Source organism: Drosophila sulfurigaster, chromosome 2R, assembly GCF_023558435.1.
Source record: "Drosophila sulfurigaster albostrigata strain 15112-1811.04 chromosome 2R, ASM2355843v2, whole genome shotgun sequence".
Classification (NCBI taxonomy): Eukaryota; Metazoa; Arthropoda; class Insecta; order Diptera; family Drosophilidae; genus Drosophila; species Drosophila sulfurigaster.
Genome location: NC_084882.1, coordinates 10,266,440 through 10,282,189, shown reverse-complemented (window position 1 = coordinate 10,282,189; position 15,750 = coordinate 10,266,440). Strand labels below are relative to the sequence as shown.

The 15,750-nt window shown below is 40.2% G+C and overlaps 1 protein-coding gene, 1 long non-coding RNA gene and 1 other non-coding gene across 5 annotated transcripts; 1 reads left to right on the top strand and 2 right to left on the bottom strand.

The window, feature by feature from the left end:
- Nucleotides 1-29: 29 nt before the first annotated feature.
- LOC133839344 (chitin synthase chs-2) lies at nt 30-15,710 on the top strand. Of its 3 annotated transcripts, none has more exons than XM_062270805.1 (11): nt 30-180; nt 7,177-7,417; nt 8,564-8,807; nt 8,868-10,097; nt 10,355-10,625; nt 10,685-12,612; nt 13,064-13,240; nt 14,060-14,260; nt 14,325-14,690; nt 14,856-14,957; nt 15,014-15,710. In XM_062270805.1, exons 2-11 carry the CDS (start codon nt 7,296-7,298, stop codon nt 15,170-15,172), a joined length of 4,800 nt encoding a protein of 1,599 aa, XP_062126789.1. In that variant the 5' UTR covers nt 30-180; nt 7,177-7,295; the 3' UTR covers nt 15,173-15,710. The 3 variants fall into 3 exon arrangements, with proteins under 3 accessions (XP_062126789.1, XP_062126788.1, XP_062126791.1); XM_062270804.1 differs by lacking the exon at nt 13,064-13,240 and adding an exon at nt 12,746-12,922 and having other exon boundaries at nt 31-180; XM_062270807.1 differs by lacking the exons at nt 30-180; nt 13,064-13,240 and adding exons at nt 205-296; nt 12,746-12,922.
- On the bottom strand, nt 1,113-2,637 carry LOC133839360 (uncharacterized). The gene is made up of 3 exons (XR_009894096.1): nt 2,351-2,637; nt 1,663-1,903; nt 1,113-1,599 (listed from the first exon to the last, which is right to left on the bottom strand). It is a non-coding gene; the product is annotated as an uncharacterized LOC133839360 (long non-coding RNA).
- Trnar-ucg (transfer RNA arginine (anticodon UCG)) lies at nt 4,424-4,496 on the bottom strand. Its single transcript has one exon. It is a non-coding gene; the product is annotated as a tRNA-Arg (tRNA).
- Nucleotides 15,711-15,750: the final 40 nt, after the last annotated feature.

The window sequence follows — 15,750 nt, the reverse complement described above, 5'->3', positions numbered from 1 at the left end:
GCGACCACTTCCAATAAGCAAAAACGAAAGACTTCAATTCAGTTTGGCGAAGACAACGAACTCGAAAAGAGCTTTGTGCGGACAGCGGAAAAGGCCGAAAGTAAAAATCACGTCTGCGTCTTCGACATCGACATCGACTTCGTCTACTTCGTCGCTGCCTTCGTCTTCGTCTCGAAAACGGTACGTGCGCGCATGCGTGTGCGTTTGTATAGGTGTATAAGTGTATAAGTGTGTGTTTGTGTGTATAACTGGCTAAAAGTTTAATGCAGCAATAACAACAACAACACGAATAATAAGTAAGCCAAAAACGAGCAACGTCAAAGAAGAAGAAGAAGCAGAAAAAAAAGAAACAAATTAATGAAAAGAAATCAAATGCTAAATATAATATTGAAAATTTGTGAGCCACGCAGTCGCTATGAAATAAATGAGTAAACGCATTTCTTAAGTGGTGACTGAGCACAGAAAAGTGAAAAGTGTGTAAAGGCCATCGCATGGCACATAAAATATACATACATACGTATGCTACCACTTACGACGGAATAACGGTCAATGTTGATCAAGTGAAAATCTATGAAAATGTGCTGCATAATTCTATTAAACTCTCGACAACATTCACTTTGTGACAACGAATCTGTTGAAGCTGCTGCTAGGCCAACATAATTTCTCTTAGCCATTCAACGTTTGCTTTTTCTTCTCATTTCTTTTTCATTTTCATTTCTTTTTTTGTTTTGTGCCATTTCATCGTCATCGTCGTCGTCAGCCGTGGCATCAAACGGTACAATTTGATACTACTGTGTGAAAGTTATGCGCGTTGCAGAAACGAAAAAAAAAGAAAAATACAAAACAAAATCTCATTCTCAGACCCAGTCTCCATTTCAGTAGACGATTTGTTTCATTTTTTTTCTGTGTTTTTTGTTGTATCTTTCACTTCTTCTCATTTTCTTTGTTAGCTAACGGGTTTTGTGTAAGACTTTTGCTTTTTATAAGCCATGCAAGCTCCGTCTAAATAAAACAGGCTATTTTGCATTTGCATTTGTTTTTATTGTATTTTTCAGACTCGATATCATTTTGCGTTGTTTAGCGAAAAAAAACCCGTTTCCCAAAACACACAAAAACGAATTAATGCAGACTAAATGTGATAAACTATATTAAGAAAAGACGCAAAAGTACAAACACACACGCCCTAGAAACAAGTTGTTCTATAAAATAGAGGCAACAAAAATGAATTAGCTAATCATTTTCTTGCCATTTCACAGAGTGCTGACAATCTGGAACTTTGTTGCTGGGAGGTGAAATTCCCAATCCCCGAATTCCTCAAACTCCGGCTTACCAAATGTCAATTAGTATTTGTTGGCGTCTTCTTTTTTGCAGCTGATTTCCAGCTGGCTCATCTGCTTGGCATTTGCAATCAGCGTCAATTTTGTTCGCCTCAACGCCCACACCACAAAAAGTCAACAGATTGAGCCAAAAGCCTCTCTCTGTCTCTCTTAGTTGAAGTTCCAGTCTCTCTCTCTCTCTCTCTCTCTCTCTCTCTCTCTCTCTCGCATTGTGGTCTTGGCTCATTTAAATTTTGGGTACAATAATTTTTGTGCTCAGCGGCTGTCAAATAACAACTTTAGCAAATATGCAATGTTTATTTACCTTTATTTCTTTGTGTATTACCTTCTCTTTGTTTAAGCGTGAATAACTGTTGTTCTTGTAGTCAGCATCTATACATATCGAAGGCGTGTTGTCACTATTAAAACTCGACACGAAATTAGCAAACATTAAGAACCATAAAAAATAGTCACAGCATCGTTAGCGCATTTGCAATCATATTTGTATTCGTATTCCTATTCGTTTTCGTATTCGTATTCATATGAATTAATGAACTTGTCCTCGAAGCTGCAAGGCACAGTCATCGCTGAAGTTAAGAAAACGAAAGAAAAAATCGAAATGAAACCAAACCCTAAATACAAAAAACGCGTCATGCCACAGACAACTCATATCTCAACCTGGGTTAAAGAAGAGAGTCAACGAAAAAAACCCTCAATTAAATGTCAGCGCAGCATTAAGTTACGCATTATGTAAAAAACATTATCAAGTGGAATATTGTGAATCACGATGTCTCAATGAATCGACTATCTCTAGATCTATCTAGTTTGGCCTTTTTTGTTTAGAGTTGGGCATGAAGTTAGGAATGCACGTCGATTCAGTTGTGAAGAGATTCTTCAGAGTTTTTTGTTGTGAGTCAGAAGAAGCTCTTGCACTTTTGTTTACCTGCTTGCTGATTTGTATGTGTGTTTGCATGTGCATAACGGTAATGTGGTTGGCAAACAAAAAGTTGACTTAATGAGTTGGCAAAAAGTACCTGAAAAGAACGTTTAATTGACAGCACAATCGAGTGGAAGTCGAGGTTTATTGAACTGCAGATTTTGGCGATTTGAAAACAGGAAAATGAAAATGATTTGATCACTAATAGTCGATCACCGACATCACCGACAAAGCCTTCTTGCTCAGGGCTAAGCATAAATCAATGCCTTATACGGCTGGCCAGAGCAACCACAGTCAGCTTTGCCCATTGAACCCACACCCAGTTTTGCTAGTCGCCAGTCCAGTCGATGCCCGGTCTATGCCTTGTCCATGTCACCATTCTGTCCGCATTTATTGTGGCGATTATTGTGTTGCTTTGTGCATACGAGTGTTTCTCAAGTCGATCGATCGATCGCTCGCTTTTCCTGTACTCCACCGAAAAACAAGTTGAACTGCTCGAGCAGCTTTTGGCGTGGTCAATTCCACTTCCATTCAACTCGCTCCGATACGATCCGATCCGTTCCGATTCGCTTCGGTACGGTTCGCTTTGGATTGGTTCAGTTCAATAAGTTTGTTCGTTCCCGTTTTGACTACTTGGCTTAAATGTGGCAATCAATTTGCAGCACCAACAACAACAACAGTTGCAACTACACATTACAGCTTATTCATAGCTCACATTTATTATAACATTTTGTTTGACTTTCACTTTTTATTTGTCTTCCCCCTGCCGTTGGCTGGTTGGCTTTATGCCTCCACAGCTGGTATTTCTATTTTTAATTGTCTCGACGCGAGTTAAGTACAATAATCAAATGCTTGAAAATGTTGCAATAAATTGCGCATACTTTTCAGGTTTTCAGGCATATCCTAACCACCCACTGCATAAGCCTTTTCATACATGTATGACTGTTGCACCAGCAAATTTTGAAGCAAATTCAATCGACTCTTGGCCCCAACAAAGCAAAAAATGTTGTAAAGTGCCTGCAGCTGTGGCATTGTTATGGCCACACAATTCATTGTGGCCAATTGTATCTTTGAAAATGAGAGAAAAATAAAAAACGACCAGTTTACGACACGCTGTTGCCCAGCCCAAGGTCTGATCTGCGGAATATTTGCTTTTATTTTCCTGTTACTCGACTTCACTCAAGAACCGGTCGTTTATCAAAAAGATCTATAAGTCTGAATTGTCTGCGTTTTGTCATGCCTTTGCTGCTGCTACTTTTTAATCCTTCACTACTCGACTTTTCTAGCTGTATGTACTCGTAGAGAGATCTACGTTTTTTTTCAGAGTGTTGCTATGCATACGAAATCAGTTTCTTTCTTCTTGAAATCTCTTCGCACAGTTCATATTTGGTATGGAGAGCACGTAGTTTATGTTGTCGTGGGCTGCAACTAGAGGTTAACTAGGGTTAGCTACGTGGAATTGTTCTGCTAAAATCTACAATACATGAATAATCAATTCCCAATCGAATGAGCGATAAACTCAACTCCAACTTGTTTCATGAGAAACTCGATGAAGTCGAACTTATTCTGCTCATTAACGACTTAATATATTAGCACTTGACTCATAATCTAAGACTAAGTCCGATCTCAGGGGCAGCTGACATTTAGAGACACAACATCAGACTTATAAAATGAATCGACGGACAGCACGAAACCAGCCAAGAATGTGCGAGAATTAAACTCGACACAAAGCTACCCTATAACAGTTGTTAAAGTAAATTGTTACGGATCAAATTATACCCTAATTAATGTTGCAAATGTAACACAAATTGCTACTCAACTACAGTAATTTACTTTGGGGTAGTCGATAATATTTTAATTATGCATATTAATTTTTATTGTTTTAGTGTGACCCTTTCTCTGCATTTGACAATTTACAGAGTGTGCAAATTTTAGTTTAATTTATGATTATTGCCACTTTTTTATGTATTTTTTTTCTTGGCTAGTCAATTGCATATTTCTACATCAAATTGCCAAGACGAAAACAAGTTTCTATTGTCTCTAAATTAAAAAAAAGAATATTAAAAGGTACATTCAGCATACAGAGTTAATTCATAAATGCTTTTGCGTTTCAGTCGGCAAGAAATTTTTAAAAAATTTAAAAAATGTGGAAAAAATTGCTTTGAAGCTGCGACCGTGACAGGACTCGAACCTGCAATCTTCGGATTCGAAGTCCGACGCCTTATCCATTAGGCCACACGGTCCTGTTGAAATACAACATTTGTATCGGGTTTATAAGCAGCAAAAGAGGCGCGCACATCAAGGCTATTAAATGAGTAGAGCATCCTGAAACGTAGGCAAAATCTACCCTTATTCTCCACACCCCAAAAAAGACACACACACACATACGCACACACAATGCGTTGGGGGTGGATGCGACGCCAGCAGCAGCAGCAGCAGAAGCATGGGAAAACGGCAGCAGCTGAGACTATTATTGGGGGTTGCTATCATATGGCTATGACGCTGATAATGACAACATGCCGTCATTGCGGTTACTGCGCAGTCTCCGGAATCCGGACTAGCAACCCAACCCAATAGCCAAATGCCCGACAGCATCCGTTAGCCTTGTTCCCTATTTTTCTATGCATCTGACTAGCTTTGCTTTAATGGAATCATTTCGCTTTTAAATTTTCGGAAATTCAATTCCAGTTTTTAGGCATTTGTTATTTAGGTTCAAAATTTGCAAAATTAAAGAAATGACCAAACAGAGGAAGTCTGCTGCCAAGAACAAGGCCAATAATGACATAATAGAAAATCGCGAACTGTGCTTTGATGGGGGCTACGAGGAGTATTCATTCAAAGAGAGCGACAGAGCATCGAGGACTACATCAGAACAGATCAAGCAGATGACTAAGGAGCAGCTGACCAAATACTTAAGAGCTTACAAAACCAACTACGAGCTACTTAGCCTCGTTTTGCAGCCAAAGTTTCGGCCTCCGCGTCACATGTTGCCATTTATAGAGCCGAAACAAGCGAAGCCAAGGCCACATAGTTGCTTTTATAGGGCCATAACTGATCAGCTTTCACTTCCCCAGTCATCGTCGTCTGCGTCATTAACAAGTCTCCGCAAATCAGTTGCTCAGTCTAGAATTTGTCCTCCTCAACCATATTCCTTAAAAGCAGTTGACAATTGCATCAGTTTTCCCACTACAAAGAAGAATAATGAAGAATACCGATCAACTGTTAAATACCGAACCAGGCGGCGATTGATGCGGAAATCTCCCGAAGTTTTCTACTCCTTCGATAATACAGATAGAAGATGTTAGCACGACTTCTTCTCAAATGTTTTGCGGTCTTTAAAAGTTATTTATTTTTTATTGAAATTGTTAAGTAAATGAAAGTGATACCCAAAAGAAAATTCTCATTTATTTAGTCACAACTTCAATTGGTTCGCTTTACTCATATGCCTATTAATTTCTTCACGCCTTCCAAAGTTTCTACAACTTCAATAGCAATCAAATGCGATTCGTTGCTGCTGCCAACATGTAGCACAAGGTCTTTGCACACAACAATGCAATGTGAATACTTGCTGGCCTGCCCGACGAGCACCTCTATTCGATATTACCATAAAACTAGACAAGCTATGACGAACAACGGATTTAGTTCCGTGAGCACTGACTGAACTGACTTATCAATGTGTGTTTTGAAATCTAACAAATGCTCAGCTTGATAGAATTTGTATGCAACATAATTCACTATTTGCCGAAATTCATTTATTCAAATTAAATTATTTCACTATTTCGAGGAAGACAAAAACATGAAATACATACATAAGAAGTTGCTATCATCAGTTCACATGTCATACTATTTAAAATAATACTAACTTACTATTGTCTATCAAAAGTTATTATTTAGTAATTTCCTCAATCGTCATCGATTTAAATCCAAAGTCATAAATTAAATTTTCTCATTGTTTCATAACTTCTTCAATAACCTTTCCTCATTGATCTACCAAAAATATCTATTATGCGCAGCATGATTTTTATGCCGAAAAGCATTTATTCCAATTAAATTATATCTCTAGTTCGAGGAAGTTAATAACATGGAACATATACATATTCAATTCACATGTCATAATTTTTTAAATAATACTAAATTGTCATTGTCAAAACGCTCATAAATTAATTATTCGCAGATAGAATTTGATGATTTCCTTGATTATCAAGTTTGTTTGTTTTAAGTCTAAGAGACTAAATTCTCACGATTTTCTAACACAATTTATGTTAATTATTCAACTTATCAATCATAAATACCTTCTATAAACATAAATTTCACGATCAAAATTGATTGTTGATTTTATTTTAATAAAATAAAAGGCTTGTTTTGATCTAATAGTTTTTTCTTCTCTTTCTTATAATTTTATAAATGAGGTGAAAAACTTATATTGATTTATTCGTTTTTTCATCTCAAATTACTGAACCATGCCGGAGGCTTTCCACTTAGTTTGCCTTACTTTTAGATAAAATAAAAAATAAATAAATTCAAAGCTAATTTAATAAAGCAGCGCATATTTGGGCAAACATTTAGTAGAGTTGCGCGTGAAGTGAAAGTGAAAAGTTTAAACAATATGTGAGGAAAAGTTTGTTAATTAATGGATGTCTAGACGTGAAAAGAAACGAAAAACTGCAGATGAGTCATTAACCACAAGATGAGGCAACTTAAATCCATTTCAATGCATGAGCTGGCCATTTAAATTTAAATTGCAAACCGGTTAACTTCTCGCCTAGAGAATGTGGCAGGTCAAAGGACGAGAGTCCTTGAAAGAAACGTTGGCTTTTAACTTGAGAGCTGAGCGAAGTGGGGCCATAAATTTATGTATACATTAAAACCGGCTTATCGACAATGCGGACAATTAATTTCCATTTCTCGCATTCTGCATTGCAGCTACATTTTCATCCCAAGACCGAGGGGCATCGCGTGGCAAGCAAGAGGAGGGCGGCGTGGAACGCTTGAGCTTGGCTTGGGCCTTTGGGGCTGGGGCACGCTAGCAAGAACCGTGGGAGATGTCTGCGGTGCGGCATCGCCCGATGGCTCCGCCAGCCGGTGGCGAGCATGGCGATAGCGATGACAACAACTTCACCGACGACGAGAGCTCTCCGCTGACACACGATATTTATGGCGGCAGGTAAGTTCGAAGCAACAAAACAAAAAAACAACAACAAAATAAAATAAAACAACATGTCTTAGTACAACTGCAGCAACTATGTTGCGGCAAATCTATCATGAAAATTTATGCAAATTGCTGGCTGCAATTTTCTTGCCACCAAACAAGCCACAAAGATGGTGGCCCATATATCTCTCTCTTTCGCTCATGCTGCTTCTTTGGCAAACCGGAACAAAAATTAAGTTGAACCAAAGCATGTTAATTGCCATTCCCACAGCTGAATTCGTAATTGTCTCTGTACTCTGTCGTATTACTCTCAGATATTGAGCAACTGCTGCTGTTTTGTTTTTCATTTTTGTTGTCTGACAATCACTTTCAATTATACCACACACTGCAAGGTGTGGTTATGCTAGCTCTACTTCCAATGGCAACTACTCTGAGTATTTTGAAATGACGGAAGCAAAGAGCATGCAACATACTACTTATTAAAAACTAAGTACATATGTATATGTAGTATATAGCTAAGGGTAGTGTGATCAACCAAATGAATATTCTCAAATTTGAGAATATTTACTGTAATTTTCTGTTGATCTTGAACCTAAAAAAAAAACCAAAAACCATAAAAAATATATACTTTCACATTCTTGATCATACTAAAACGTACAAATTTTTGCTATAATGAAAACTTATTTTTGATCAACTCTAAACTGTAGGAACTTGTTAAAATAATAGGAAAAAATATTATACTTTCTAAAGTAAAATACTTATAAAAATTAGTAAAATCTCTATTAATAATCTTCTTCAGTTATTTTATTGATTGCTAGCTTAACTTTATGTTGGAACAAATTTGTAAATATAATTAAAATTTTGTCATTCAAATAGAAACACAAGCATTATCCAAATATATCTCAAACTTTTAATAATTTCATAGTCACTAACTTAAGAAAGAATGATTTTATGTTACAACCTGTGAGTTTTATGTAAAATTAAAGTTTAGAAGAACTCAAAAAGTGAAACGAACCTTCAAAATATATTTTTTACATCTTGCTTAAAGTCCAATCAATTATCTTAAGCTTAAATTAGATTAGTGTGATCAAAAAATGAAAAGAAACTAGTCGCATATTAAAAACTAATTAATTTTAATTGCATCTATTTTCATCTTCTTAGCCAACGCACCATTCAGGAGACAAAAGGCTGGGATGTGTTCCGTGATCCGCCGATCAAGATTGAGACGGGTTCGACGGCGAACCAGGAGTGTCTAGAATTAACCATCAAGATTTTAAAAATCTTTGCCTATATATTTACGTTTATCATAGTTTTAACCGGTGGCGTTATAGCCAAGGGCACCGTGCTCTTCATGGCCTCACAGGTGCGCAAGGATCGCAAGATTGAGTACTGCAACAAGGATCTGGTAAGATCGGAAATGCTAACTAAAATTTTCGTAAGGCTAATTCAAAATATTCTTCAACAGGGTCGTGATAAGAGCTTTGTCGTGGTTCTGCCAGAGGAGGAGCGCATAGCCTGGATCTGGGCACTGGTGATAGCGTATTCGCTGCCCGAGTTTGGCGCCTTGATTCGAGCCGTGCGCATCTGTTTCTTCAAGACTTTTAAAGTGCCCAAGACGGGACACTTTCTCTTCATCTGGCTGATGGAGAGCATGAGTGCGATGGGCACAGCGCTGTTGATGTTCGTGGTGCTGCCGCAGATCGATGCCATTCAGGGCGCCATGTTGACCAACTGTTTGTGCGTCATTCCTGGCATCTTTGGCCTGTTATCACGTACTGCCAAGGAGGGCAAACGTTTCATCAAAGTGATCATTGATCTGGCAGCAATTGCAGCGCAAGTCACCGGCTTAGTTATCTGGCCACTGCTGGAGAATCGTCGTGAGCTCTGGGTTATTCCGGTGGCTTGTGTGATGATCTCCTGCGGCTGGTGGGAGAACTATGTGTCTGCTCAGTCACCGCTGGGCCTAATGCGCACTCTGGGTCGCATCAAGGAGGAGTTGCATGCCACCCGCTACTTTTGTCACATGTTCCTCTCGGTGTGGAAGATTCTGCTCTTCTTCTGCGTCACCATGCTTATCTACTATGCCAACGGCGAGGAGCCCAGCAACCTCTTTGGCCTCTACAGCGAAGCCTTTGGTCCCCACAAGATTGTCGTCTACGAACTGCCACCCGGCCTGGGTGGTGTCCTACCTGACACCTTGGAATCGGCCAACATAGACACCGTCGATGTGGATGCCTCTTACAACAGTGTCATCTATGTGCTACTCCTGCAAGTCTTTGGCGCCTATCTGTGCTACATCTTTGGCAAGTTTGCCTGCAAGATTCTTATCCAGGGCTTTAGTTATGCCTTCCCCGTCAGTCTAACGGGTCCCATTGCGGTTTCTTTCTTGATTTCCGCTTGTGGTATTCGCATTGATGATCCTTGCTTCTTCCATGGCACTATACCGGATTATCTGTTCTTTACGAGTCCCTCGAACTTCCGATTCAACAACTTTGTCACGGAACAAATGGCTTGGGCTTGGATACTGTGGTTACTCAGTCAGACCTGGATTGCGCTGCACATTTGGACGCCCAAGTGCGAGAGATTGGCCACCACGGAGAAACTCTTCGTTCGACCCATGTACTCGGCCCTGCTCATCGATCAGTCTATGGCGTTGAATAGACGTCGCGATGATCAAGCGGATGTTAAAACTGAGGTAAGTTGAAGAGAGAATAACTCATTTAACTTCTATTTAATTGGTATTTACATAGAGTCATAAGCAGAATAACTTATTTAACTTCTATTTAATTGGAATTGTCATAGAGTCAATTTTACCCCTAAATTATATCCTCTAAAATCATAAATATAATAATGGTTGCCTAATTCAAATGGTTTAGTCGTAAAAAACTTAATTTTAATCTAACTGTCTATCTTGGTTTATAAACTAATTTCCCTCCTCGGTTTCTTTTTCAGGATCTTTCCGAAATTGAGAAGGAGAAGGGCGACGAGTACTATGAGACCATTTCAGTGCACACGGATCGTTCTTCGGCTCCCAACAAACCCTCTATTAAGTCATCGGACAACATCACACGCATCTACACTTGCGCCACAATGTGGCACGAGACAAAGGACGAGATGATGGAGTTCTTGAAGAGTATTATGCGCATGGACGAAGATCAGTGTGCTCGTCGTGTGGCGCAGAAATACCTGCGTGTGCTCGATCCTGACTACTACGAATTCGAAAGTAAGTTCCTCACATTCGCTCACTTTTCACCTCAATATTTAATCTCTCCTTTTTTGCAGCCCACATCTTCTTCGACGACGCCTTTGAGATCTCGGATCACAGTGACGATGACATTCAGTGCAATCGCTTCGTCAAGCTGCTGATTGGCACCATGGATGAAGCTGCCTCCGAAATACATCAGACCACAATTCGTCTGCGTCCCCCCAAGAAATACCCGACTCCCTATGGCGGTCGTTTGGTTTGGACTCTGCCCGGCAAAACCAAGTTCATTTCGCATCTGAAGGATAAGGATCGCATTCGTCATCGCAAGCGTTGGTCTCAAGTGATGTACATGTACTATCTGCTGGGTCATCGTCTAATGGAGCTGCCCATCTCTGTGGATCGCAAGGATGCCATTGCGGAGAACACTTATTTACTGACCCTCGACGGCGACATTGATTTTAAACCCAATGCTGTCACTTTGCTGGTCGATTTGATGAAGAAGAATCGCAATCTTGGCGCTGCCTGTGGACGCATTCATCCCGTGGGCTCCGGACCAATGGTGTGGTATCAGCTCTTCGAGTACGCAATCGGTCATTGGCTGCAAAAGGCTACCGAGCATATGATTGGCTGTGTGCTTTGTTCCCCCGGCTGCTTCTCGCTCTTCCGTGGTAAAGCCCTGATGGACGACAACGTGATGAAGAAGTACACCACAAAACCGACCGAAGCTCGGCATTATGTGCAGTACGATCAAGGTGAAGATCGTTGGTTGTGCACCCTGCTGTTGCAGCGTGGCTATCGTGTCGAGTATTCGGCTGCCTCGGATGCTTACACACATTGCCCGGAGGGTTTCAATGAATTCTACAATCAGCGACGTCGCTGGGTGCCGTCGACCATTGCCAACATCATGGATCTGCTAGGCGATGCGAAGCGCACGATCAAGATCAATGACAACATTTCACTGCTATACGTTTTCTATCAAATGATGTTAATGGGTGGCACCATTTTGGGACCCGGAACTATTTTCCTTATGTTGGTGGGTGCTTTCGTCGCCGCCTTTCGTATTGACAACTGGACATCCTTCCACTACAATATTGTTCCCATATTGGGCTTCATGTTGATCTGTTTCACCTGCAAGTCCAACATACAGCTGTTTGTGGCCCAGGTGCTGTCCACCTGCTATGCTCTGATTATGATGGCTGTAATTGTGGGTACTGCGTTACAGTTGGGCGAGGACGGCATAGGTTCGCCCTCGGCCATCTTCTTGATATCGATGGTGGGGTCATTCTTCATAGCCGCATGTTTGCATCCGCAAGAGTTTTGGTGTATAACATGCGGCTTAATCTATTTGCTGTCTATACCCTCTATGTACTTGCTGCTCATTCTCTACTCCATCATCAATTTGAATGTCGTCTCATGGGGCACTCGCGAGGTAGTAGCCAAGAAGACCAAGAAGGAATTAGAAGCCGAAAAGAAGGCAGCCGAGGAGGCCAAGAAACGCGTCAAGCAAAAGAGCATGTTGAGCTTCCTCCAGAGCGGAATTGGCGACAACGACGATGAGGAGGGTTCCATAGAGTTCTCACTGGCCGGATTATTCCGTTGTGTCTTCTGCACACATGGCAAGACCTCCGATGAGAAGCAACAGCTCACCACGATTGCCGAGTCCCTGGACACCATTAAGACACGCATGGATACCATTGAGAGCGCGGTCGATCCACATGGTCATCATGCGCGTCACAATCGACGTCGCACCACTTCAAGTGGCTCCAAGGATCATCACTTGTTGTCTTCTGTGGCTGAGAAATCTGGCGATGAATCAGACGAATCGGATTCGGATACTTCGGCAGAACCCAAGCAGGAACGTGACTTCCTTACGAATCCCTACTGGATTGAGGATCCCGATGTGCGGAAGGGTGAAGTGGACTTTTTGTCCAGCTCGGAAATTCAGTTCTGGAAGGATCTCATCGATCAGTATCTCTATCCCATTGACAACGATCCCGTGGAACAGGTAAGTCAAAGATAATTTCAGCTCCTACACTAGAGGAAACGAAAAACCTTAGCCAAAAAGGATCTTAAGCAATCCCCAATGAAACAAAGGATCGTCGCCAATCCCAACAAAATATTCGATAACATTCTTTTAGGCCCGCATAGCGAAAGATCTCAAAGAGCTGCGCGATTCTTCGGTGTTCGCGTTCTTCATGATAAATGCTCTGTTCGTGCTGATCGTGTTCCTGCTGCAGTTGAACAAGGACAACATCCATGTCAAGTGGCCCTTTGGCGTGCGAACGAACATCACCTACGACGAGTCCAGTCAGGAGGTAAATAATGCCACTTCCAAACATCACTAACAAATTTCTCTCTTTTCTCTCTCTTTCTAAAAACCAAAAACATATACAAAAAATGCATATATTGAAATATCGACATATGCATATCGGTTACGATCTCAACGGGATCTTCAGGCCCGCATTGCATCCGATCTGATAGAGCTGCGCAATAAGTCGGTGTTTGCGTTTTTCATGGCCAACGCCTTGTTCGTGTTGATTGTGTTCTTGTTGCAACTTAATAAGGATAAATTGCATATCGTTTGGCCGTTGGGCGTCAAAACGAACATTACGTATATCGAAGAGACATCTGAGGTTCAAAATTACATTTCCTACAATATCAACTTTAAATAATCAAAACCAATTTCCTAACTCTGTTTATGGACTCTACTCGCAAATACTACCAAATATCAATATCAAAATCAAAATCAAACAAAAACTGTTCTGTACTGTGTTTCTCAATATGTGTGTGTGTGTAACTCTTATCCTAAGGGAACCTCTAACTTCTCTCACACTCCCTTTCTATTCCTCGCTCTCTCTCTGGCTCTCTTTACTTCTTGCTCACACATGTCACGTCACACATGTTCAGTCACAGTTACATATACATATGCATATTATATCTAATGACTGTTTCTAATACTCTATTATGTATAATATATGTACCTATGTTTCTAAGGCGTTTCGTTTTGTTTGTGTATCCTCTTAATGGAAAACCAACCACCCATCCTAATGGTTCAGGCATTTCACCAAACAACAACTACAACAAAAACAACAACAAAACTTTATCATCCGAAACAACAACAACAACTACATGAAGCAGACGCTAACAGTTGCCATAAAAAAAAAAAACTTTCTCAAAAAATCAGGATGTTCATGCAGGAGTTATATCAAGATCAAAGCATGTTTCATATCAATAAACAACAAAAACAAATCGAATAAAAATCCAGCATATAACACACTTGTATGGTATCACACATAAACATAGCACTATCACCGACAATTGGTACTATGTTCTGCCTTAAGCCCCCAGAATCAATCCGATATCCGAACCTCCTTCAATCGTTAAATGTTACTAACAAATATCGAAACCGAACTTAATATAGCTTTGTACTAATATATGTATAATTATAATAGGTGCACATCTCCAAGGAGTATCTGCAATTGGAACCCATTGGTCTGGTATTTGTGTTCTTCTTTGCCCTGATTTTGGTCATACAATTTACGGCGATGTTGTTCCATCGCTTTGGTACCATTTCCCATATTTTGGCTTCCACCGAATTGAATTTCTGCAAAAAGAAATCGGAAGATCTAACGCAGGATCAACTTATAGATAAGGTGAAGACAAAGCATCAATATTTTCCTAAAAATATTCCTCATATTATTAAATTTATTCTCTTAGCACGCTGTGGAAATAGTAAAGAATCTACAACGTTTACAAGGCATTGATGGAGATTATGACAATGATTCAGGGTCAGGACCCGACCGCATTGCACGGCGCAAGACCATTCAGAATTTGGAGAAGGCTCGACAGCCGCGTCGTCAAATTGGCACCTTGGATGTGGCCTTCAAGAAGCGTTTCCTAAAGCTCACCGCTGATGCTGAGAACAATCCAGCGACTCCAATTCTCACCCGCCGTCTGACCATGCGAGCGGAGACAATTCGAGCTCTGGAAGTGCGCAAGAACTCGGTGATGGCGGAAAGACGCAAGTCGGCCATGCAGACGCTGGGAGCCAAGAATGAATACGGCATCACCACTGCGTTACCAGTAAGACAATGTCTGATTTAATAATATAGTATAAAATAATAGATAGTAAAGAGTTGTAATAGTTCATCACCAATTTAGGAAGTTTATTTAAAATGTTAATATGTTGACTATAAGTGATTATCGTTTATCTCACCTCTTTACATTTTCACGTTTCGTTCTTGTCAGGTAAATAATAATGGTGCAGTACCCAATCAGCGAAGTGGTCGCGTCTCAAATGCCGGCATCAGCATTAAGGATGTGTTTAATGTAAATGGAGGACCCGCAGAGGTAAATTCTAAATACCATTCTTTGTATACAAATTTCAAATATAATTGAAATTATAGCAAATCTATGGCTCGAATGGAGGCGGCACTATCAACCAGGGCTACGAGCATGTTATTGATGAGGACGGCGAAGGAAACTCACTCCGCTTGACCACACGGAATCCACATCAAGTGTCCTGGGGTCAGAATACTACTGGCAATAATACGGGACGCATGTAAACCGAATATGTTGAAACAGATAACGAATCATTAAGTTAGGTTAGAATTCACAAATCGAGTTTTTAGTCAAGAAAAAAATGTAATGAAACGAAGAATCTTATTTGTAAATAAGTATGGAAGGAAATTGCAGGATCCTTGTCAATACACAACGAATATTATGCTTAGCTAACCACACTGCCAGTGATGTTATCGAATGGTGGCGTGTAAGCCACGCCCACAAGGGACCGTGGCTACATCGTTCATACTCTATGTACTATAAATATATATCATTTGTTAGGTTAGGTTTAAGAAATTGTGATGCTGGCGACCCGATTTAACGGGATTGTCCAACTACAATACCAGTGAATGCTGACACATAATACTCAATGTAAAGCTGATTTGAAAGTGCGGCAGTTGAAAGGAGACCTATTTATACATGTAACTACATACAACAGTGAATCTTGCTATAGTACTTAATAGTTTTTAATTAACTCAATTATCTTGTAAAACCTTGTTTTGAAACTAGCAATAAATGCGCATGATGATTATTTTCGAATAATTGTTTCTTGGTTTGTTTGTTTGAAATAATTTGCGAGAGA

Coding starts and splice junctions, on each gene's coding strand:
- LOC133839344 (XM_062270805.1), top strand. CDS start 7,296: ATGTCTGCGGTGCGGCATCGCCCGATGGCTCCGCCAGCCGGTGGCGAG. Junction 13,241..14,059: donor ATATCGAAGAGACATCTGAG/GTTCAAAATTAC, acceptor TAATTATAATAG/GTGCACATCTCCAAGGAGTA. Junction 14,691..14,855: donor GCATCACCACTGCGTTACCA/GTAAGACAATGT, acceptor CGTTCTTGTCAG/GTAAATAATAATGGTGCAGT.